Raw genomic sequence first — 26,659 nt, 5'->3', positions numbered from 1 at the left:
TCTGAATTTTGGGCTAGACGACCAACTGGTTTCCTTTTTGGCATATTTACATAGAGACCTGAAAGCTAGGGTGCGTATAGGAAAGAATGGCGAGATTTCGAAGGCTATTAAAATTGGCAGGGGGGTCAGACAGGGCTGTGTCCTGGCCCCGCTTCTTTTTATACTGTATATTAATGATCTAACTAAATCACTTTTGTCTACAACTGAAGACGTCCCAATTATCAAGGGAAATAAGATCCCCGCACTGCTTTATGCCGATGACGCCGTGTTAATGGGGCGCACCCCTAAAGCTTTGCGCGCCTTGGTACACGGTTTTGTGAATTTCATGGCAACTTTGGGCCTATGTACTAATTGTAAAAAATCATTTTTAATGTCATGTGGGTCCAAGAAATACTCCAATTTTTCTATTATTTTAAACTCTAACCAATTGATAAGCACGTGCACTTTCCCTTATTTAGGCCTGGTATTCGCATCAAATGGTTTATGGAATGATCACATTTGACACTGCAGAAGGAAATTTACCAATTCTATTAACACAATCTTGAGGCTACCAAAGCCAAAAAACATAGGGGTAGTTCCTTCTATCATTAAAATTTACAGATTACAATGTGTGCCAACTGCCACATATGGTGCGGAGGTATGGGGGTATTCCACCTGCACATCTATTCAGTGCGAAGAGAATAGATTTTGTCGTAAAACTCTGGGAGCCCCTTTCTTTTCTTCCACATATGCTAGCCATAGCGAATTACATCTGCCGTATATAGAAGATTTTATAAAGGCTCGCCCGACATTGTTCTGGTTAAGAATTTGGAAGAATAAGGCTGCACAATTGACCAGAGAGATAATTACGGATTGTTTGAATTGTGACAGAGGGATGGATATACCGTCGCTGGCAGGAGTCCATAAAAGCTTGATTAATTTGAATATGGAACATCTGTTCCTAAATCCTTTAGATTATAGCCCTGCTAATATTAAAACTATAGAAAGCTCACTCTATGCATCTTTTAAAAAAACTAGACTAGCAACTGAATATAATAAGACCTCAGTTGCTAGATATATGCAAGCTGAGTTCGTAACCCCAGACTTGCCTAAATATCTATTAAATCCTGTTGGTCGATGGGAAAGGGGCTTATTCTTCAGGCTGAGAACAGATACAATGAAATACTTGTTGTCTTTTCCTACTGGCTATACTGCTAACCTTGAATCCTCCCTCTGCCCATGTAATAATAGCTCGAAACAATCAATGTTACATTTTTTATTTTTCTGTTCTTTCTATTCCTTCCCCACAAAACATTTTTTGATCCCATACTTTAAGTAACAATGTGTTTCGGACTATAAGACTGCTTATGATATGGTGCTTGCTATCAATAATGATGAATTGTGTTTTAGAGTTGGATCCTTTTTAAAATTGGCGGTACGCACTCGTAATACTATGTACTCGATATAATTCCGCTATTTGATATGCTTATATTAACTGTGTTTTTATATTGTGTCCTATTTTAACTGCACTTTTATGGATATAATGCATATCCGAATAAAGTTCACATTCATTCATTCATTCATTCATTCATAATCAGGCATTCCCAGGGCAGGAGCTTCACATAGTCTGTCTTTTAACTCTCTGAATGCGGCCATTTCTTCTGGGTTTAGTTCTAATGGGTCTTTCACCTCACTTTTGGTCAATTTAATCAATGGTTTGGCAATCAGGGAAAAGTTACTTATCCACTGACGACAGTAACCCACCATTCCTAGGAACATTCTTACTTCTCTTTGTGTCATTGGGGCTCTCATTCCTCTAATGATTTTAATCCTGTCAATAGTCACTTTTCTCAGGCCTTTCTCAATGTTATGTCCCAAATATTGGACTTCTTTCTTGCAGAATTGCAATTTGGCTGGAGATACTTTTAATCCTCCATCTGCCAAGTGATTCAGTAAAGCAATGGTGTCTACTTCACAGGCTTCACGTGTTTTTGATGCCACCAGTAGGTCATCAATATACTGGAGCAGGACTGAATTTTCAGGCATTGTCAGACTTTCCAGAGATTTCTTTAACAATTGATTAAATATTGAAGGGCTCTCTGTATACCCCTGTGGAATTCAGCACCATGCCAAAATCCGTTATCCAAATCTAAAAGAAAATATTGGCTGGCTGTCATGATGCAAAGGAATTGAAAAGAAAGCATGACACAAATCAATGACAGTATACCATTCTGCATCATGGGGAATCTGATACAATATCACTGATGGATTTGGCACAATGGGACAACATGACACAACAATCTTGTTAATTTTTCTCAAATCCTGTACTATTCTGAACTTCCCATTTGGTTTCTTTAGTCCCATTATTGGTGAATTACATGGGCTGCTCAATATTTCTCTTAACACCCCCTGCTGGATCATTTTCTCAATTATAGGGGTTATTCCTTCAATTATTTCAGGTGTCAGTCTGTATTGCGGAATGTTTGGGTAAGCTATTCCATCTTTTACAGTAATTTTCACTGGATCTACATTTCTCATCAGGCCTACATCTTCTCCAGTAAAATCCCAAACTGCTGCTTTCACTGTCTGTTTCAATTCTGGGGGTAATGCATCTGGATTAAACAAAGCATATGTTCCCAAAGCCTCACATTCCCTGTTATCCATCGTCATTTTGTATAGGACATCCTCATCTGGTGTTTCAAAGGTTATTCCGTCTGGAGTACAGAAAATAGTGCAATTCATCTTGCATAGCAGGTCCCTGCCTAGCAAGTTCACGGGACTAGTGTCACACACCACAAATCGGTGCATGTCTGAAAATTTCCCTATTCTAACTCTTACTGGTTCAGTAAGTAGAGTTTTAATCTGTGTATTGGACACACCAACTACTTGGATTGCTTCGTCCGAGAGAGGAAGATTCTTTATATCAGCTGACCTGACAGTCGATCTTGTGGCTCCTGTGTCAACTAGAAAAGTAACACTTTCACCATTTATTTTCCCATCTACAAAAGGCCCTGCCTGGTCTATTTCTAGAGTTGCACCAAGTACGCACTCTTCCTCCTCTCTTCGGCACCGTCAGAAGTCTCCCTCAGAGTCGCTTCCTTCATTTTTCAGCCAGTACTGAGAAACTGCGCTTGCGCGTTTTGGTTTGATTACCTGCTCTTCATCGTAGAAACCCGACTCTTGGCTGTACTTCTGAGATCCTTTTCTCTGTGGCAAGGGTGGTTTTGGCACCTGATTCTGCTGCTTATCAGCCTTCTGCTGTTGCTGATGCTGACCACACCCCTCACTCTGCACCTGTGAATTCAATGATGGATTATCATCATTAGTAGACGGTGGATTCTTACACTCGGATTTCCAGTGCCCCAATTTTCCACAGTTGTGGTATGGGAACTTTTTCTTGGCTTCCTCGATGTTTCCCTTTCCTTTTCCTGGACCAAACCTGGGTTTATTTCCTGGGTTATTTGCCTGTTCAACCAACTGAACTTCCTGTCTTTCTGCAACTTTCACCTGTGCCCACATTGCCTTTTCTTTTAGCTTCCTCTGCTTTGCCTCAATCTCATCGCTGAAGTATTTTACATGTCTCAGAATCTCATCAATCTTCTTACTCTGCCAGTCTACGGTGTGCTGCCTTATCATGTCACTGATTTCCGGCCGCAAACCGTACACAAATCTATATACAAAATGGCTCAGCTCCTTGTCACCCAGATGTTCATCTCCACTGAACTGCTTAAAAGCTAGTATCAGTCTTTTATAGTAAGCATAGACTGATTCCTTCAATTCTTGGTGTGTTCGATCTATTTTAACCCAGTCTGTTTCTTTGGGGGGTACTTTATTTTTCAAGACGGCCATAACCTGCTCATATTTCTTCATTACCTTCGGGTCTGGAGCTCCTGTTTTTGGATCTCTTGGGTATTCCTTAGTGGGCCAGTCTATGACTATTTTACATTCTGCCCACAGGTCTGCTGGTACAATTATATCAAACAGACTATTCAGGTCGATCCACAGCACTTTTGACAGCTTTACAAATCTGTCGACCTGTCTGTACCACTCAACGGGCTTTTCCCTTAGTCGAGGGAAATCATTTGTAAATGATAAAATATCCTGTCTGGTCCATGGGACATGTACATAACCTCCTCCTGGAATCTCTCTCATGGGGTAAGCTGTCACTGCTTTCTCTTTTTCTTTCAGGGGGAATGCTGAGTATGTTCTATCTGCCCCATCCTCTCGCTTTCGGTACCATCTGTCTTTCCATTTCTCTACTTCTCCCCATTTCTTCAGCAAAGCAATCATTTCCTTAATCTGTCCTGGTCGGCCTGCATTGTTTAGATTCTCAATATCTTTATCTGTAAAATCCACTCGGTAAGGCTTTTGTAAAGCTTTTACCTTGTCCATGTCAACTCCCAATTCACTGGCTATTCCTTTCAACCTGTCATGTATGTTCTTTGCTCTCCATGTGACACTCTTGCACAGGAAGAGGATCTCCCCTTCCTGATAATTCTTCAGTGTTTTTGTAGGAATTGTTCCTACTATCATCTCTTCCATTTCCATACGTAGCCTAGCCACATCAATTCCCTGAGATTCCTTTTCTTTTCTTTGTAAAGTTTTCAGCCAATCATTCAAATCTTCAGCAGTTATCACAGATTTTTCTGCACCCCCTGGTTCTGTCACTCTTTGCGGTTCTAGAATTGATCCTCTGTTCCTTTCCACACATCCATAATTCAAACTTGAGTTAGTCTGCACACTCAATTCTCCTCCACATATGGTATGTCTCCACTGATTTTCTCCTGTTCTCCCCTGTGTTTCTCCTGCTTTCAGTTCTGCCTGCTCCGGAGGAACAATCAATCTATTGCCCACATATGGTACCGTCAAACCACTTTCGCCCGTCCTCTGCTTGTCAAAAATCGGCATAACCGGGCCTATTGTCACAGGCACTGTAACTGCCTCAAGATTTTTAGTCAGCTCTCTGATTTTCTCTGTCAGTTCAAAGGTAGTTCTTGCTAGTTCTCTGGTCTTTTCATCCTCAAGTTCATTTTCCCTTTCTATCTCTCTCTCTCTCTCTCTCTCTCTCTCTCTCTCTCTCTCTCTCTCTCTCTCTCTCTCTCTCTCTCTCTCTCTCTCTCTCTCTCTCTCTCTCTCTTCTCTCTCTCTCTCTCTTTCTCTCTCTCTATCTTTCTCTCTCTCTCTCTCTCTCTCTATCTATCTATCTTTCTCTCTCTCTCTCTCTCTCTCTCTATCTTTCTCTCTATCTCTCTCTCTCTCTCTTTCTCTTTCCGCCAGAGAACAACTGCTTTTCAACCCAGGGGTGGTACCCTCTGTCTTAATAATCCGCAGGGTGTCTCTCATCGGGGTCACTGCTGTTCCTACCTCTGGTTCTCGTCTATATGGAGGTGGTCTTTTATAGAGTATTTCCTCCAAAACATCATCATCAGACTCATTTGCCCCATATCTCCTGCGTTCTACATTATGTTCTTTCTCTGTACACTTTCTCCCTCCTGATTCCTCTGTCGTTCTTACAGGATATAATCCCTCAGTCATATTGGCATCTCGCCATCTTCTCATCCGATCATGATGAGTTTCACGATCATACTTTCTACCGAACATGTATCGGTAGTTACCTCCACTCCTCTGCTTTTCTCGCTCATGTACTTCATCTTCCCATTCCACCAATGCCTCGAATTGCGTCGGCCTAGGCCGAGGCTCTAGATTCATCATTTTCTCCCGTAAATTTCTTAACACTGCCAGATTAAATGAGCCATGTTCCGGGAAAGCCAAAACCCCATCCTCTCTAGTATACTTCGCCCAGTTGTCTAACCAAATACAGGTATGATACCCATATTTTGCAACCATAAAGGATGCGGGGGTTCTTGTCGGAGGAAGTAACTCTCCTTCCCTAGTCACTATATCTTTATCCTTGTCAAACCAGTTCTTTACTTTACTAAGCAAGGATTTCTTCTTCTTTTCCTCAGCGTGGTAATACATTTTCTTATTTTCCACCAGCTGTTTGCTCTTTCTATAACTGTACGATCTTTTGTCCAATTGCAGCGCGACTCACACTAACGCACCAATCCTGGAGCGTCTACGTCACTGACTCAGTCCGCGAATCTCAGCGCGACTCACACTAACGCACCAATCCTGGAGCATCTACGTCACCCTGTACGTCTCCCAATCCTAGCGCGGCGTACACTAGCACACCAATCTCTGCGCTTCCACCGTTCTAACCCACTGTCCAATCACAGCGCGGTCTCCCTGACGTCAGCAGTCGCTGCAGCAGCTTCTGCTCCTGTCTCCTGTCTCTCACGTCTACCCCTCCTTTACAAGACCACCTGGTAGACTTTGTTTCAACTTCTACGAGTCTGTTAGTTACAACATACAAACATCTCCATTGTCTGCTTTGCTAGCCACAGAACAGCAAAAGACCTTTCCCACGAGAATTCTGTCTTTCCCGAGAGCAGCGCTTACCTCTGCCTTACTACAGAATCGTTACTTCCGTTGATAAAGTAGCACATCCCTCTACTCTACCCTTCTAACAAGCACCAATTAACTGTTTTCTCCGGAATGCTCCTAAGAGTTTCACAATTAACCAGAATGCCTTCTCATTCACGCACTTTCATACCAGAAAATGTAGTACATTCACACAGAATTCTGTCTTTCCCGAGAACAGCGAACAGTCTGTCCTACGACAGAATTATATCATACGTTAACAAAGCAGCGCTTACCTCTGCTCCGTCCTTCTAACAAGCTTAGAGAATACCTATTACCTTTCTAGTGATAAGCTTTAACGGAATACCATACGGATCCCTGGGACTTAAGACCAGAATTACACAGACAACCTTCGCTATCATATATACTTCTCTCACACAGAAAATATGTTTCTAATGGCAACACACGGCGATGCTACCTCATCGAACCCAGACAATGCGACGCGCAACTTCAATTGTCACACGTTTTTTTCCTGTCTGCATACAGGGCCAACAATCCCGCCTTTTTCCGAGAGCAACACTCCCTCTGCTCTACTACGGAACTGTCACCGACTCCCTACATCCCAGAGGTCGCTTACAATACATAAAACTCAACACAACTCCAACATATAGTGTTAGTACAAATTGCAATCAATAATCAACAAGCCTATATACACGCAATTTCGCCAGACCAAGACAATAGTTAACCATCATTCTGCTACCAAAAACTGGTGCAGATCGGAGCTTCCGAATCCCCTCTACTTCCACGGACTGAGTGATCTCACAGTCACACATGCACACACACATCACACGCTGGTGGGGCCCATTACACCAACATTCAAACCTAAATCACCTTGTCCATGCCTTGCATAGGGGAAACACTTTCTGATACCTAACCAATCTGCATATACCTTGAGGTCGATGCGACCAACTAGTTGCTTATAAATCTAGCGAAAACATATTCAAAGAGTACACAATTTGTAAATAATTCAATAAACATGACCAGAAATAATCACCCGACTCAGAGATTCAAACAGAATGATTTGTTTATCTAAAATTGTAAGAAAAGCCAATTAAATGCAAATTCATTTCTCTCATATTTACCTATTCTGTCTAAATGTCAGATCCTAAGTCAGAACCGGTCCTCAGTAGGAGAAATAGAGTTTTCTGCAGTCATGTAAAGTCACCGTCCGTCAGCATAGGGACCTCGGATCATCAGTTCGGGAAGAAGTGGCAGTAGACCTTTCTAGTCTACTAATATTTATACTAAAATTTGCATTCTGTAAAGTTACAATTTAATGTTCAGAACGGATGAATGGCGGAAATAATGTCTTCTTAGTACATTTACGCTACTGTGCAAGATTTTCTCACACTTAGATTGTCCCAAATAATGAATAGGAAAATTGAATGTCCATGACTAATTTGATACATCCACGGATGTTTTATAAGATAATTTGTATCCCAATGGTGGGATCAACAGTTCATAAGTTCAGTTTTACTTTTTGCAACATCTTCATGTTCAGGGGCTCTTGGCAGCCATCCCGGACTTGTCATCATGATCATGGCTTTTCAGTTTTGTCGAGTCGGCAAGGTCACAGGCAGCGCGAAGCTTTCTTGCAAAAGTTTCCATCAACTCAAATGCAGGCTGCGGGTGGTGGCCATTTTGTGGTAGGCCACATTAGTCAACTTAAGTGAAAATAAACATAAAACAGAATTACTGCACGGAAATGATTAAACAGTGTTATTCCCCTGCTAATACCCTTATGTGTATGTATTTATCTAGCCATTTGCGACATTAAAAGCCATTAATGCATTTTAATTATAAGCGCAAACACAATAACATTACATAAGCAACATCGATTTCTGTCAGTTTGCTCACCATCTTAGTTCACTTATTATTTTAGCCATGCAATAGCATTCCCACGTGTAATTCTCTTGTTAATAAGGTTGGTTAGACAACATTTGACAAACTTTTAATAATTAATCAGTAGTACTTTTAGTTATAACATGCGAAAATGAAACAGGTATTCGGTTTTAAAGAAAAAACCCTGCTCCATCACTGCCATGGCCTGTTTGTCACGTATTAAAATTAGTGCTGTCAGTTTTCAGGTCATTGGGATTTACAATCAAGAAGATGCCAATAACAATACATTTGAGCGCACCTTCCTGGCTCACTGGCATGTGCTATATATGGTCGAGTTGCAGGTACTAATGTAATAATGACAGCAGGAACTTTCTTTTTTTGAGCACCTCTTGCCACATTTGCCATTTCATAGCACAATAAAGGACAGTGTTACTATTGCTCTAATTTGAATACATAGAACGCAGAAGTGGAGGAAACAGGAGGAAGGTAGAACAATTGTATCTGGCGCGCAATCTTCTTGATCTCCAGTTCTTTAAAACCTAAACCTAGAGCACGAGTCCTGGGTAGGAAAGAGAACTTGAGCCCGCACACAAGCCTTCTCCATATTAAACAAAGCACTTGTGCTTGGTCGGCGAGTGTGCTGTTGGCCAGGATGCGAATCTCCTTGCATTTTTGTACTTGAATGACTGGCTGGTGAAATGTCTCCTGTGCTGCCTACTCTTAAACTTGTGCTTTACAATCAAAGCCCAGAAAGCTCATCTTACACCAATGCAGAGGCTGATGTGTGTTGGTACTGGACATGACCCACATTTAGGCTTTTCCTCCTCGGAAGATTGTGGAGAGGATTCCAATATGTCTGACTTGGCAATGGATTCCATTACTGCAAGTCACACCCCTGCTTGGTCTGATGGCCTTGCGCATCCTTTTGGTATCTCCTGCCAGATGGCGGATGAGAGCCTTCCAGTGGTGCCTGAGAAAGCAGTGGCTCCAAGAGAGCCTCTCGGCTTGGGTGCAGATCTTTGAGTTGGTCCATCTAGATCTGAACTGTTGGTGTGTTCCTCCAACCTGCAAGTGGATCGTCCCTCGAGTCCTCTGCTGGGCCAGGCTATCACACTCAGAGATGCCTCCCCACTAGGGCTAGGGCACCCAGCTCGACATAATGTGAGATGCCTTTGGTCAGCATCAGAACAGCACTTGCACATAAACGTACTGGAGCTGCAGGTACTCTAACTTGCCACAAAGACCTCCTCATTTCCACCTGAAAGTGTACCTTTTATAGTCTCCCCACCATCCATTATATCAACGGACAGGATGTTGTTGGGTCATGAACCCTGTGCAGGAAGCCTCCCGGCACAGTCTATGACAGTGGACTCAGCAGTAGGGCATTTTCTCAGGCGAAACTTCATCCTGAAGTGATGGACATGATCTTCTCAAGTTTGTGGTGTCCATGCATGGGTCTCTTCGTCACGGTCAAGAACAGGAAATGTCCTCAGTTTTGTTACCTGCAAAAAGAACAATTGATGGACAGAATGCAGACAATGTCATACATTCACCCCAGTACAGAGATCTGGACCTAAATCCATCGTTTTTTTGCTCACCATGCCTTTCCAGTTTGGACCCAGGCTTATGCAAATCAGTCTTGACCCTGTGCCCATTGGGAACAGTGCAGCCCAAACAGCCAGGCCAGGTCCTCCCTGGACTGAAAACAAGCATCCTAGGACCGGTTTCAGGGTTCCGTACATATCCAAATGGATGTAATCAGATTCAGGTGGGTATGGGGCCTGCTATACACCTTTCCCCTGATTTCTGTTCTGTTGAAAGTCCTGTGGAAGATCAAGCACAGCCAATTTTGATGTCCCCAAACTGGGCCGAGAAGATTTGGCATGCTGATAATCCACCATTCACCTCCCACACAGGTTTATTTGCTTTTGCATCAGGATGGTCAGGTCCTCTACCTAGGTCCCAAACCACTATAGCTGCACACATGGTGATTGAGTGTTTTCAGCTAGAGCCCTATTGTTTACTATCTGAAGTTGCTGTTGACATCTTATCTTCTGGGAAACCAGATGCAAAATCTGTTTTTGCGAGTCACTGGAAAAAGTTTGTTTATTGGTGCGAGTCAGGGGGCCTCAGCCCCTTCCAGGCTTGCTCTTCTGAGGTCATGCATTTGACTCTGTTACTTGCCCCACAAGATCTAGCAATAGCTACTGCTAAAGGTTATCTAGCTGCCCTGTCCACCTTCATGCACTTTCTTGACTAGCCTTCTCTGTTTAAGTAGCCATTAGTGGCGCGTTTACGGAAATGTTTATTTGTTCGCTCCCACTCCTTTCAATGTTTCTCTGTGGGATTTGAAATTTGGGTTGACTGACCTCATGGCATCCTCAATCGAGCCCATTGCACACTTGCACGGTTTCGATTCTCACTCTGAAAACTGTCTTCTTATGGCAGTGATTTCAGGTGCTTTCGATTCGATCAACGTTTGTGATATTTTACCCTCATAGATTTGTTCTTTACACATGGCCATCCATCTTACCTAAGGTGAGGTGAGGAATTTGTCAGAAGATTATTTATCCACCTGAAACATTATTAGATAAGTAACGTTTTCTTCGCAGTCAGTAATGCCTGAACGAAAAGTGCCCCACTCATGAAGTTCGAAGTGGAATCTTTGTAAATCATATCAAATATTGTTTGTTGTATTTATTCATTGTGTACATTATAATACCCTCAATAACAAATTATTTGAAAAAAAAAGTAATGCACATGACTCATTGTCCCCTGGGACAATGCCTGTGGGTGTCTAATCAGATAAAGTGAGGTAGTCCCTTTTGGGAGAAAAATACCTCAGGTTGTGGAATCCTATAATTTGAGCTAGGACCATCAGAATGTTATAATAAGTGCAGAAGAGCAAATTCTTCATCCAGACTGTTGTATGAGTTTACAGAATCAGTACATTATATTGCTGGGGATGTCCAGGTTCAATTAAGAGAGGCCCCAGTGAAGGCACATTGCACTAGGACCACGTTTGAATCATCAGGTCCCATTCATTCTATTGATAGTTCATTATTGATCAATGATGACACCTTGCTAGATGGGAAGGCAGATTATTATTAAAAACTAGGAGAGGCAAATAGAAAGAAGTATTGGTAAATGCATTAGGTTTCGCTTATATGATTAATAATAAGCTGTTTTTTGTTGTAAGTTGTAGCTTGCTGAGTAGTTTGATAACTGCAATTATGACTGTCTGTTTAGTTGAAAATATAGCAAAATTAGGTGTTTAGAGGAGTTCTGACAATGTTTGGGCACAGTGCCACTGCTCCTGCTGCACCATTCAATTAATGAGACCATGTTGCCTGATAGATAATTGGACTTTTGGCTGCCTGTAAAATATAGCAATAATCTGTGTTTAGTGGGGTGCTCAGAGCTTTTGATCCCAGTGCCACTGCACCGCTGTACTATTGAAATCATGGCCCTACTCCCTACTAGATAACTACATCACTTCCTGATTAGTAGTAAAATATAGCAACATTTGGTGTTTAGTGGTGTTATGACAACTTTTGGCCCTGTTGCCACTGCACCTGCTGTAACCATTCAAATCATGACCCTGTTGTCTGGAAGATAACTGCACTTGTGACTGACTGTTTAGATGTAAAATATAGCAATATTAGGTGTTTAGTGGGGTGCCTAGAACTTTTGGTCCTGGTGTCACTGCACCTGCAGTGCCATTGAAATCATGATACTATTGCCTGCTAGATAACTACACTTGTAACTGTCTTGTTAACTAGTAAAATTTAACAGTAATCTGTTTAGTGGGGTCCCTAGAGCTTTTGGTCCTAGTGCCACTACACCCGCTGCACCATTCAAATTATGCCCTTTTAACTGAAAGGAAACTGCAATTGTGACTGCCTGTTTAGTTTTAAAATATAGCACTATTAGGTGTGTAGAGGAGTTCTGAAAACGTATGGGCCCCGTGCCACTGCAGCTGCTGCACCATTCAAATAATGACCCTGTTGCCTGATAGATAACTGCACTTGTGACTGCCTGTTTAGTTGTAAAAAATAGCAATAATCTGTGTTTAGTGGGGTGCTTAGAGCTTTTGATCCCAGTGCCAATGTACTGCTGCACTATTGAAATCGTGGCCCTCCTGCCTACTAGATAACTGCATCACTTCCTGTTTAGTAGTAAAATATAGCAATAATTTGGTGCTTAGTGGAGTTTTGAGAACTTTTTGCCCCAGTGACACTGTACACGCTGCACCATTTAAATCAAGCACCTTTGAACTGCAGTTATGACTGTAGTAACATCGATCCGATAATGCCTAAAAAGTGCAAAGAAAGGTACTGATGCATGAATAGGGCATGCCACAGACGTTCTAAGGCTAAATCATCTGTTTTACTTTACTTTAATCTTTATTTCGACTCCATAGAGTCATAAAAGAACAAAAGAAAAATATACAGTCAAATAATAACAGAAAACAAGCACCCAGGGTAAAGGAAAAGTTACATCGACTGCAAATAATATAATAGGTCAGGAACATAGACTTCATAGATACAATTATATTTCATAATGTCAAAAGAGTTCTTCTAATGTTCCATACAGCGGCTAAATACTTGGTAATAGCAAAAGCAGTGGGAGGGGATAGGTCAGATTTCAGCAAGCGATAAGCATCCAAATGATTCCTAAAACCCCAATTTTTACAAATAGGAATAATCCACTTTTTCCTGGGTTTCATATAAAATGGACAAAAAAACATTAAATGAATATCATTTTCCAGCTCATTTATACAAGCTGGACAATTTTTAGAAGTGGGTGGGTGCCAGCGACTAGTAAGGGCTCTAATAGGTAATGCGTTGTGTCGCCATTGCAGGAATAGTTTCCTAAGACCAATGGGGTTAATATCGTCCAAAACTGTCTCCAACATATAATAATCCTTCACTATTAGGAAGGAGGTAGACATGGGCCCCAAAGTGGTCATTGTTGATAAAAGAGTCATATTACGGTCGTAGTACAAGGCAACCAATTTTTTTCGGGATATAGTACTACATGCCTCTTGAGGATTTGTCCAAAGAGGGAGTAGACCCATCACCGAAAGCTCCTCCTTAATATACTTAAGCCAAGGGATATTACGTAGAGCTGGGTGTTGATGTATCTCCCTGAATTCACAGCGATAGCTCGAGAGTTCAGGGGTTGTCCAGAGTCGTCTCCAAAAAATTAGAGGCTTCACACCTAATTCTTCCTTTATTGATCTTAATCCCATATCAAGCCTGAGTGGGAGAAGTGGTGTGCTCGGTGGAAGAGCGGCCAAGTTCCGAAGGAACTTGTTTTCCGTTTTGACAAGATCAGGGGAACAATTGTTGCCCCACAGTTCACCGCCATATGTTACTGCCCCCCGTGCCTGCATTTTATAAATTTCTAGTGGCGGGCCAATAGGGTGTATCATAGATTCTTTCCATAATTTCAAATACCCCCGCCTTTTGAGTCAGCTTTAGGTTTGATTTTATTTGATGATGAGTCCAAGTCATCTTCTCATTCAAGGTTAGTCCCAGGTACTCAAACGTATGAACTCTTTCTAGGGTGATACCATGAATGACAGGGTTTGGGCGAGATGACCTAGGAGGGTTGAAGATCATGAATTTTGTTTTATCAGTATTGATCTCCAACCCCCGGTCAGCACAGAAAGAGACAAAGCCATCCAGGACTCGCTGGGCACCCATTGGGGTCTTAGCAAGTAACAGGGTGTCATCAGCAAACATAATAGCTGAGACACCTATACCATCGAGTCGTGGGGCGTCTCTATTTGGAACTTCATTCAGATGAGAAATGAGACCATTTACATAGAGGCAAAACAGGGTTGGTGCCAAGACACAGCCCTGCCTTACCCCTCTTTCCACTGGGAAGCTAGCTGATAAGCCTCCCTCTCTCCCACATCTGACCCTTGCAAAGTTATTAGTGTGAAGGCGCACTATAATCTGCAAAAGAGGTAGTGGAAGGCCCAAATCCCTCAGCACGGACCAGAGTTTCGTACGTGGGACCAAATCAAAAGCCGCACGTAGATCAACAAAGATGGTATATAGGGAGCCCCCCTCCACCATGACTGTCTTCCAGAAGAGCATGCATAATCTAAAGATCTGGTCAGTTGTTGAGACGCTCTTTCTGAATCCAGCCTGATAGGGGCTCAGAATCTCAAACTCTTCCATCCAATCCAAGAGGTGGTTTAAAATCAGCCTTGAGAAGAGTTTCTGAGCCACATCTATCAAACTGATGGGCCTATAATTTACAGGGAGCAACGGGGACCCCTTTTTGAAGATAGGGACAACTTCCGCACCCAACCAGGTAGGAGGAACTGGCATACCCCCAAGAATTGCGTTAAATAGTGCAGTAAGATATGGTGCCCACACTCTTGGTTCGTGTTTATACAAATCACCAGGGACCCCATCCAATCCTGGAGCTTTGCCCGCAGGGAGCATCGATATGGCAAGTTGGACCTCGCTCAGGGTAAAGGAGACATGTGCCGGAACATAGGGAATTTACACAACAAAGTAATCAAAAAGCAAGCATTCCTGCATACTGTTGGAAGCTGTTCACCTTTTCCCTGGGAAGAGATCTTATCTTATAGTTTAACAGTCCCTGAAGTCTGGACAGTGAATGGGGGTTAAAGAGTTTGAAAAGCTTTAGTAGAAGATAATTATCGTAAATGCATGCAGCCAGGGGAAGATAAGTTTCTGTAAACAGTACATGCTTTGCAGCCTTAGTGTAAGAAAAACAAATTCCACCCACTAAAGTGGATTGGAATGAGTAGTTTGCCCTTGGGAACTGATATTAGAAGCTCCTTTTATGATATATAAAAAACAATAGATTTCACAAGCACAGTGCAAGCGCTGTGCAGGTGAAACCTGAAAATAGGCAATGCAAACTCCTGGAACAATGTGTAGAGTCAGAACTGTCAGTATCTCCCCTTGTACAGGAGATCCCAATTTACTAACTCCCAGGAGAGCATGGTCAAGTATCTGAGAGAATGCAGGCTCTGTACGAATTCACCCTTTCACGAAACTCTTCAGTGAAATTTCTGAAATGTGCTTTGCTTACACAGGCTGGACAACAAGAATAGGAACTCAGCCTATTAATGATAACACATAAGCTCTAAATTCTTTCCTTACCCTTTTAGTAAGAATGGGGAAAACAACTGTAAAGCAAAGATTAGGTGTCTATAAAAAACATGGAAGACAACGTAGAGCAAGGTTGAATATGTATTCCACCTTAGAGAGAACTAGAATCAAAAGATGAATGAATCAACTGGTCTGACACCATTACAACCTCTGAATTCATTGACAGGTCATTAATCATAACAGAAGCTCCCAGATTTCAGAAGTAGAGTGAATCAAGAAGGGCACCCACTTTAAGGCCGTCTCGTTGCTTAGGAGATCGCAGAATGAACAAAGAATATTGATGGAAAATCTGGTGGTTGTGGGAGAATAATAAATTAATTGTTTCAGCTTAATAATAATGAAACGAAGACATCAAATGGTACAGAATATCATCTATGGGCTGGCTCCCTGCAGCTTTGAACAGAAACAGCATAGGTTCAGAAGATATGTTGCATATTTATTAAGCATATAGGTGTAGCTAATCTGAACCTTTCGGGCTTGGAGGCCCACTTCGCCAAGATGGAATTCTTGAAGTGAAGGGATTTAAAAATGTCTCCAGCAGACATAGAAGATTAGCCTTTAAAAACAAATCATAGTTATTATGTTATAACAAATGTTGTTGAAAAATCATTGATGGCCTTCTAGGGCGGATGTGGCAATTTCTGTTGTGCACAAATGTATCCTAAAAGATGGCGAGTCTGAACATCTCCAGTTTGTACATTTCAGCTGTAAAGTTACCATACGGACTTGAAGGAGGGGCATGTTCTGAAGCCAGTGATTTTACCCCCCCAGGAGTGAGTTTCGATAACATTGTTGTGGAAGTATCACAACAAATGTATCCAGTTTCCCTAAATGTTTAAATGATGCAATTCCGGTTTATGACACTCCCGTTCTAACCCCATTAATCCATGCACCATGTATGCTGTTGCTAGTTCCCACCGGACTCAGTTCATAAGCAAGAACCTTAGCCGCGGCTCCAGGCAGACAAAGTCCTGGCCCTTGTTACCACAATCTGACCCGTCCACATGTATGATCTGAGTCCCTGACAGGAGCAGGGTAATGTTACCAAAACCATACACTATGGTTCCCTTAAAATGTAACGTGTTTCACAGTGTATCCCTGAAGTTAAATGTAAACTCTGTCTGCTAATTCCATGCGCCTGCGTTGAGAACCAATGGAGCCTTGCAGTGTGCATGATGCAAGCAAAGCAATCAAACCATCAAGAAATCATTAGTTAAAAATAAAGTGTTTTAAACCTATGGCGAGAGAGTGGTTGATTTATACTCTGTATGTGGATGCAATGACGCGAAAAGAATGCAGATGTTGTTCCACATGATAATTGATCCCACAGTGAGGCGTTTCTTCCTAAATTTAAGACTAAGGTGGATTCTACACCAGCAGGGAGGAGGACTCATTTACGAATACTAGCTCGTCCATTTACGTTATCAGGGCGTTCAAGATTTGGATCATGTATTGTTTATTTGGCCTAATCTGTAATGTTATCATAAAAGGTTTCTCCGATCTTTATAAAGAATAACGTAAAAAAGTGAAATAGGCTGTGTGATTTGTGTTGCCGCTAGTATGTGACCTTAGTAAAGTGTCTTTTCTGCTGAAAGGAATTTTGCCACCTGCACTGCACCGCATAATGGCGAAATGCCACGGGAGGGTGGTAAAATGGAGCAGGTGGTATGGAGGGGTGGGGCTACACCCGTAAAGAACAATCATTGGGAAAGCTTATAGGTCTCATCTATGTGAGAGCTATTGGCTTTGCCAATGTCCTTTAGCCATGCTGTAGGCCAGTGTCTGCAGCATGGCTAAAAGTTACTTAAAAAACGCTTTAAATGTTATTTAAAAAAAGCCCTATGATGGGGTGAGATTAAAAAAGACACTTGTAGCCCTTTTTTTCAACAACTTTTAGCCATGTTGCACGGCTGGCCCGCTGCTTGACAACATGGCTAAAAGACATTGGCAACACAAATAGCTGTCACATAGGTGAGACCCATTGGCATTGCCAGTGCTTGTCTTTCTTTCTAGTATAACACAATTAAATTCTTCAACATCGTTTTGTTTCTGCCATTTCATTGAAAAGGCACTAGGCACCCTTCCACATATTCTATTATCTTTGCCTTGAAGGCAGAATCTAAAAAGCTGTGCATGTGCTTCTAACGATGGCTTTTATAGATAATGGCTGTGTCATATCGTTTTTTTCTTGTGGGTGGTGGGTAACTCAGCCAAAGGCAAGGTGGGTGGTGAAAGAGGAAGAAGCAACACGGGCAAGGAGTAGTGGTAGGGGGAAAAAGCAGCATGAACAGCTGAGGGGTGTGAAGGGTAAGAAGTAACACAGACAATGGGCTGGGCTGTGGGGGTGGGAGTGGAAGGAAGCAATTCGGACACCAGAGGTGGGAGGGGAAGAAGCAACATGGGGTGGGAGGGGAAGAAGCAACATGGGGTGGGAGGGGAAGAAGCAACATGGGGGTGGAAAGGAAGAAACAACAAGGATGCTAGGGAAAGAAGAAAAAATCAAAGTAGTACTTTAACCACAGTGCGATCAGCAGAAGGACAGCAATGAAGCTGAAGCAATCTGTACTTGGTCCATGCTCCAACCGAAAGTAGAGGAAGTGAACCCGGCACGCGCGGACCAATTAGAAGGCAGCAAATAAGAGTGGCAATGAAGCCAACAAGTGGTAAACAATGGGCGGGCTGCAAGCTCCTCATTGCATACAATATATCTTGCATGCACTGTCACAGGCGAGACCTAAAAAAGGAAGGCACAGTGGGGAGCAAGGTATGGGGCAATAAATAAAAAGGGGGGGCCATGGAAACACACATGTGGCTGGGAAAAAAAGCCTGCCGCTCTTCCACAGGAAAACAGAAAAGCAGCAAAAACCAAAAAGGTAGGGGGAAGAGGGGCAGACAAAAAAAGAGCAAAATGAATGTGGAGCCAACACCCGCGCTTAGGGTGCATCTGTGTTTGTCCAACAGTTAATTATTGGTACCGCATACTGTAGCAGACTGATGACAAGTAATTAAAATGTTATTCTGTTTTTTTTAATTGATATTGATATTTGATTATGTAATTTTTAATATTTTTTTTATTGTATCACATTCTTTAGTCTGTGTGTTGTTGCCCTCCTTCTGTGGTCTGTACTGTACTGTAAAAATGACCAGACAAATCTACGTGCATGGAAATATCAATTGGCAGGGATCGCAAGACTGTGTCCAAGTACAGCTATATTGTGTAGCGGGTCCTGTTGCCTTGTTGGTAATACTTTATGATATGCCACTATCTCATGGCACGATATCCAGCAGACCAAATATTGAGAGGGGAAGATGAAGCTTAAGGCAAGCTTGACATATGTGAGTGAAATTGCAAAGTACTAGCACCCACCTTCTACAATTATGTCCATTTTGTCCAAGATTCTGTATTAACTTGGAGTCACAATAGTGCAATGCATATCGCACATATGTGGTATGGTTACTTCAGAGTATAGAGATTGAGAAAGTCCTAGAGGGGAAGCTAAAGGCCAAATGTTAAGGGCGATACAGTACTATGAGCAGGCGTGTCAGAGGTGATTGCAGGGCCTGAGTCAATGTTCTCCCTCACCTTCTTTTGATATAAACAGGGCAGGCTTGAATCAAAAAGTTTAAATACATTTTGCAGCATGAGTGTGGGGCACTGAATATGTGCTAGACTTGGTGAATAATGCCCTGTTTGGATCCTTGTTCTGATGACCATGTGGAGGTGCACACACATTTGTCTATAGACACTGGCTCTAATGGTAAGAGGCAACAGTTTATGAAGCATGAAAACCTCACTGGATAAACCAAGCAATTAGCAAATGAATATCTCTTTTGTGTAGACTACCTTTAGCGATATATCTTTGGAGTGAGCAGCGAAGGTAAAGTTAGAACCCTGTATCCAGTGAGATACTGCAGGAAAGTGTTCTGAAATGCCGTCAGCCTGAATGATGAGTCCATCCTTTAAATGTGGTGCATTTAACAGTGTTTGTGAATATTTCGTGCTGGATTTGTGATCTTTTAATGTAAAAGGAAGGCTCAATACTTTTTAGAATCATTCATGGTGATTACTGGGAGCATATCTTGAATGCATGCAACACCTACATGTGTTTGTTGTGACATTTAATGAGGTCTATATTTAGTTATTTTCTCTGCCAAGTGTGCTTACAAAATGCACCACTCTTGTGCCCAGTCTTATTCTGGTCCATCTGTTATCATGTTCTCTGATTTGGAAGGAAAACTCTGTACTCATCTCTTTGTCCTTAGAACCTTCACCTTTTATTTTACTCCGAGTTTAGGGTTTCCTACTTCATACAAACACACATCTTTCCATATGACAGCCAGAATCTTTGTGTCGACCGTATGCTTACACCTTGTTTCCTGATTTCATAGGCTGTGGTATTGGAGGGTAACTACTGGAAGCGCAGAATTGAAGTGGTCATGAAAGAATATCACCGCTGGAGAATTTACTACAAGAAACGGGTGAGTAGTTCACTTTATTCCCCTTCCCCATTCTTTAATAGTGGTTGATGTGGTGAGAACTCATCGTCCTCCTGGTAGCCTCTCTTGCTGACCAATCTTTTAGAATCCCTAGTTGAGGCCATTCTCACTCAACGGATCGTCATAGTTCTCATTTAACTCATTATTAAAATACAGACAGAAATTATGTTAGGGTTTTTGTGTTGCAAAAGGCCTCAAAACACTCACATTTTTGTATGCCCTGCAATGCTACAGCCATTACAGTTTCCACTCTTGGAACGTGAACATCTGCCTTTATTTTATTTTATTTTATTTTCATTTTCAGCCCCACAGAGGTTATTTGAAGGTTGTGTTTGAGCTCTTCTTTTCGCCTGTGGTTTCTCTGTACCACGTTCACTTCCTTTATATTGATCAGTTTTTCCTTCGGGTTTGATTCTGTTCTTTCTATATTCTACCACAGTTATGTAATAAGTTACTCACCTTTCTCACAAGACCACATGGCTCTGCTCCCAAAGAAGTGCTCCCCATGTTGCTGGAATATCGAGGAAAGAGGGGGAGCATGAAGGCACTAATTTACAGGTGGCCGAACATGGGGAATTCACTAAATATCAGCAGATCCCCTGTCTTCCCACCTTGTGATTTTGCCACTTGAATCACTTGGGGTTCAGCTGGCTCAGCCGTCTGAAAAACTTTAGTGGCCAGCCAGCTCTAATAGGACCTCGGACTTCAAAAAAATGCACAAATATCCTTCATGCATTGGGACAGTTAATTTTCTGTTCCTATGAAAAAACAAGAAATGCTGTTCAGGCTACCCTGACACAGTTGTTCAGCTGGCATGGTTGTTTTGGTGAGATTGCTAATGGTGAAAAATCTCTACCAGATCTTTGAGATCTCTAAATATGGTGAGATGGTCCCTGATGGGTGGGCAAAACTAGTGCATGTGCCATCCTAGCCTAATGGCAACCATCCCACTATACTTTGAATTAGGTTCTGAGGTTTTATTTCACTTTCTCTAAACCACAGTAGTGATGGGAGACTTGAACAAGAAGGTTGCAAGATTTCCAGGCTCTAACTTGGTTTGCAGGTAGTAAATCTAAGCATGGCCTACAGTAGACATGGCCTCTTTCTTGATACTGTCAGAGGTCAGTCTTTCAATAGGCAGGTGCATATTCAGCTTATAGCATGACTTTCCTCTACCATCACCTTAAGGTGAGTTCCCATTTGAAGCATTTAGTGGTAGTCCTTCAGATGTGGTCTTTACTGCCTCCCTGATCATTGACCACCCCTCCCCTTGAGAATCCCCTCGACAGTTAAAAGGAACGCGGACCACTCCTTCTTTAGTTTCACTACCTCAGCCGCATGCACAGACTATCTATTAATACTGGATGTTTCCTCGTACCAAAGGCTGCAGAGAGGTTTAGCAATATCAAAACAAGTTTTATCTAAATTGTGATCTTACTCTGACCTAGGCTCCATGAACTCTTCATATACACTGAGGCTGTATCTGCTCTCCTTTTCCAGCCTGGATGCTCCTAATACGAGAGCGCTTATCTTTAGATGGTAAAGGGAAATGCAATGTTTGAATCTGAACGAAAATTTAACATTTCTCTTAGGATTAATGAAATACTCTAGTTTCAAGGTGGCTGTGTCCCATCCTGTCAGGTCTGAGTTCTCCGCTACCCCAAATGATTGGCTGAATCTGAGAGCTATTATTATTTAAAAAGGAAACAACAGATTGTTCTCCCAGTAGCATGTCACACTAGACAAGAAGGTCGAAACCCTTGCTACCCCAGCAGCTTGAGGATGTTAAGGATGTCTGATCTGCATGTGTGGCTGAAAGATGACGTGTGCGGACCGCCTAATCAATTGCTGAGTGACTTAGTAGCTTCTTAGTACTTCTGAGCACCTCTGAACGGCTGTGGAACTCACACACACCCAAGGGCCTGAGGCCGATGCAGCAATGCCCAGCTGCAGTCCTTCAACACGCGTGTAGGCGGGCGCCAGATACAACTGTGCCACACCTGCAGAAGCGGCTTGTCGCTCGTACATTGCTTGTGGCCACCTGTGAACATGGATACATCCCTGCTGCCATGGGACTAACGGATTCCTGCCCGACGGGGGAGCCAGTGGGAAAAGGAAGTCTATCTCACTGCAGTAGGGAAAACCTGGGCTGCAGCTGCGAGAAGGTCTCAGACTTGTGGCGGCAAACGTTGAGCAGGAGCTGCAGGGGCCTTGGAGCACCCTAATAATCTGTGCCTCCTCAACTGAGGCACCATTTGGAGGCCCTTTGCCATAGCCTCTCGTGCAAATCAGCGAACAACTTAATCAATGACCTGAGGAAATCAGGAGCAATTTTTGGCAACCAACAAGCATTTATTTACTTGAGCAACTGGAAAATTAAATTGCAACTATCTGTTTACAAGCAACATATGTAATTATTTAACTGCTCTCAAGTTCTTGCACTTGTTCCTGCAGACTGTTTATAACCAAGTAGTCCTCTGTAATCTAATTTTACTCGCCTGTAGCAAACCACACAGCCACCACTAATATAAAACAGATAATCATAAAAAGACTGATAAAAGGAGCATATCCAAATACACTTCCCCTCACACTTTTGGGGGCATAGCCAACAAGCAACCAAAGGACATGATAAAAGAGTCTGCAAGAGGAAGCGTACAATCCAACCAGCTGGAAAAGAGTCACGATTGAAATGTCGTGCAATAAAACTCGCTGATCATCTATTCCATCTGTGTAGTTTATCCAGATTTTACAAGGCCATGGCCCTTCATACCTGATCTTAGAAAAGTTCCAGTGCAGACAAAACTAATCATCAAATGAGTAATGCAAGATTCTGTCAACCCAAGCCAAGTTGTAAGCTTTAAGTCACCTGTGGCTTTACCGTCACCACCTCCAAATCATAATCAACGAACAAGGGACTGAAATGCTCACCTCCAGCCTTCCAACCAGAGTGTTTACTCCTGCACATATCAGGTAACGGATGAGGATCTTCTAGAATCTAGCATCCCAGAGTTCTTGCAACCGTCAGAAGATGATACAATTTTTATAGAAGACGATGAAGCCAAAAATGAATCCGCCAATTGATAGGCACTCTCTGCGGCGCTAAATATGATGATATTCACACTTTCCAGACTAATTCTCGTTTCGGAAAAAACATCCAAACACCATGCTAGAAGTGTAAACTTCATTGGAAGCCATAGATTAAAAATTACACAAACTGAACACACTTACAATTTGTGAGCCAGAAGAGGCCAACAGGGTCACGATAGATTGCCCATGTTCACCGATACGCTGCCAAACTTGTAAACAATCCAAACATTCCGCAATCAGTGGTGGACGACTTGAGGGAGAATTTTCCCATCAATTAAGCCTCCAGCAATTTCGCTAAACCGCAGAAATTGGCAATGATTTTTGTAGCAAAAACTACATAGACAGAAGATTTTAGACTCAGCAGAGATTCACCAGCAACTTATGCAAGGCACAATCCCACTGTACCTTGTTACCCAGCAGGCGGTACTGAATATTCAAAAGACCAAAGTGGCTCATGAAATGCCACATAACAAGGACACCAACTTCACAACAAATGACTATGCTCCCCAATCGCTGAACTGTGCTAAGACTCAAGTTTTCTAAATGGCAAATGCGCCTTCACAGGGCCACACCCTTAAGAAAATTGACCATTTGGCCAACAATGCACCCTTTCAGGCCCTGAAAAGGTAAAAAAAGGCCACTTGTAAACTAAGGGCCACATGTATCATTATTTCAAGTAGTGATTACCTAATTGCGATTCTCTCTGAATCGCAGTTAGGTCATCACTATTCCTAAAGCGATTCCTAATGGGTCGCAAATAGACCTACCTCATGCAATTTGCAACACATTAGGAATCTACGGTATCACTGGTATGATGGCCTGCTGAGGACAGCAGCCCACCATGTCTATGATTGCAGGGCACAACAAACAAGAACTGGCTCAGCTCATCAGGGTCAAGGAGTCCCCTATGGTGAACCACCAGGGCAAGCAGAACACAAGTCCAACCAGTACTCTCTGAAACAACATTAACCCTGGCAACATGACCAACTGTCCATGGCAAAGCTGCAAATCAATCAATACCAACACGACAGACAAAACAAAACATAATGTGTTTATCTCCCCAAGTACTTATGTAGAAAAAGCAAACAACTTAGAGATGACACACTAATTAAGTTTAAGAGCAGAAAAATGGACGAATCTCAAAACAAAAATCAGTAATATCTCTGCTAAAGTAAGCCATCAACAGGTCGAGTACGAGTGTGACATCTCTAGTTATGTCATCTTACTAGCACCTCAATATATCGGGAAGGGACCTCACAACTGCTTAAACCGCAGTTATATTCTTAAATTATTGCAGTCTTTCTGAAGGTGATATATGTTTTCAAACCAATCAATAAAAAACATAGCATTCTTACCTCCACAGCCAGGTGAAGTCAATGAATCCGCTAAAATGCTTTTGAGATTAAAAAAAATAATTTAAATGTATAATGTCTTAAAAAACACATTATTTTCTGACTGAGCTCTTAATTTCTCAGCTAGAACTATATCCCAAAATTATCATTACAAGCTACAACAATCCTTCAAAACACCCAAGGTCCAACCATAAGCCCTCAATCCAAAAACTCAATTCAAGAGGCAATTCTATAATATTATTCAGTGAAAATATCAGAAGAGAGGTTTGCAAATTGTATGTTTAAGCAGCTTTTGAACCCTCTCCTCTATGAAAATAAATCTTGATCAGCGTCAGAAATCAAGGCGATAGATATTGCAGGTTGAAAAATGCAGAAACAACAAACCAGGAGTGGTTGTGGCTTCCAGAAGGCCTTTTTAAGAAAACTCCATCCTAATTAATAACAGGAATTCAACCCACTATTCCTAATAAAAAAGTCGAAAAGTCATCATCCCCTTAGAACCCGCAAAATCAACAATCTACAAATCTGATGATGATGGTGGTATATAGCGAGTTAGAACCAGCTCCACATTTGAGATGATGCAATAACCTATTTATCAACATTTGGCATCATATGTTTACAAGAGGCATGGAAAAGTGAAGCTCCTTCCTTACCAGGCTATAAAGTACTCTGTAGCCCAGCAGCAAAGTTCTAATTATTGCACAGGCTCGTAGGGGGACTGACATTACTCATATGAGCCATTTTTAATATAAAAATTGATAAACAAGACACTGGAAATCCCTCTTTACTAGGAGCAAAGTTGTACCTTACTAATGGAAGAGCCCTCAAACTGCTTCAATATTAAGTCTGAAATTTGATTCAATAATTGCAAGGGACTTCTGACTCTATTTTCTGCACAACTCCGACATCAAGCGAACAAGAGAAGAAGATGCAATATGGAGAATATCAGAATCTTCCACCCTTCCTCAAACAATTGATCCCCTGGGCACAACGTAATCGAAGCACTGCACGCAATGAGTGTGAGAGCCCTAAATGGCCGCCCGATGTCAGATAAACTGGCTTTCTTCAAGCATGCCGTGAAATAACGCATGTTGGTATTAGACTACACAATAGTCTCGATCAGAGTCTATTGTTAACCAGTTTAAACTATTCAGAATTAACTAACAGCTTTAAAGCAATCATATACCTTAGAATTTTATCTTAGATATCAAGAATTACAGCCGTCCATGAGCAAAATCAATAGGAAGCAAGGACCTAGCTTATAAAGCCAGACCAGTAAGATGGTTCGCAAAAGTGGAAGAAAGGCTTAGTGAGTGGACGACTACCAAAGCTCCACACCTTATGGACTTTTTAGCCACTATTTCAAAGTCTAACAACCCTTATAATCACATTGTATGGAATGAAGTCTTAGAGCAATTAGGAATGTTACTCCAAACAGACAAACAAAGCTACAGAGTAAATACTAGGTATATAACATCAAGTCATGATATACAACCAAATAAAGGCAGATAAAAAGGAAACTACATAGAATAATCAGACTGGTGAACATAGCCACCTTTAGCAAGGAGCAATAAAAAATTGTTCACTAGTTAAAGTGATATAAAAGCTCATATGGGAGTAAAAAAAACGCCAAGGAGAACCACTTGGTGCACCTCCATAAGTAATGTTCTTTAAGAAATCCAAGCACATTCTGGAGATGGGTCACATCGATTCGCCGGCAGTCCCCCAACTTGCACTCATATAAGCTCTACAGATTGAGAAGAATACATAAAAACCCTACACATGATGTATAACAGCACAAAAGAGGAATTACTACCAACAAAGACTAACTGTCATTGAACTGCCTTACAAATGACAACAACCAATCAGCCGGAAGAAGATGATTCACACGTTTCAGTCTGACAATTAAGGTTTAGGTGCCGCTGTTTCGAAGACGAACATCACAGTAGATATTTCCTGCAGTAGGTTTTGCTACAAGAAGGTCATACCCGCAGTAAAGGCTTCTAAGAAATGGTTTAATTTAGACCGGACTAAACTAAAAACTAGCCCAAATGCAGTGGCTGGCAGGCAAACACAAGAAAAACAGAGACTAAAGAAGTACCTACCTCAACCAAGTATATCATTCAATGAAGGAAAGCTTATCATTTTTAAGTGGTAAAGATATATGTGTGGATGGTATAGAAAGCCTGCAGAAATACCCTTCTGTACATCTGACCTCATTTTCTAGTCTATGATGCTGCCGGATACAAAAAGCAAGAG

The 26,659-nt window shown here is 41.9% G+C and overlaps 1 protein-coding gene across 1 annotated transcript in view; it reads left to right on the top strand.

The window, feature by feature from the left end:
• MLXIPL (MLX interacting protein like) overlaps positions 1 to 26,659 on the top strand; it is a 735,879-nt gene that overhangs the window by 348,013 nt on the left and 361,207 nt on the right. The window contains exon 4 of the mRNA XM_085649671.1: positions 19,854 to 19,943. Coding sequence (XP_085505797.1) covers positions 19,854 to 19,943 — 90 coding nt within the window. The remainder of the gene's footprint in view (positions 1 to 19,853; positions 19,944 to 26,659) is intronic.

Source organism: Triturus cristatus, chromosome 3_2 (genome assembly GCF_964204655.1).
Source record: "Triturus cristatus chromosome 3_2, aTriCri1.1, whole genome shotgun sequence".
NCBI classification, from domain to species: domain Eukaryota; kingdom Metazoa; phylum Chordata; class Amphibia; order Caudata; family Salamandridae; genus Triturus; species Triturus cristatus.
Note: the sequence above shows the minus strand (reverse complement) of the source record. Positions and strands in the feature narration are given on the sequence as shown.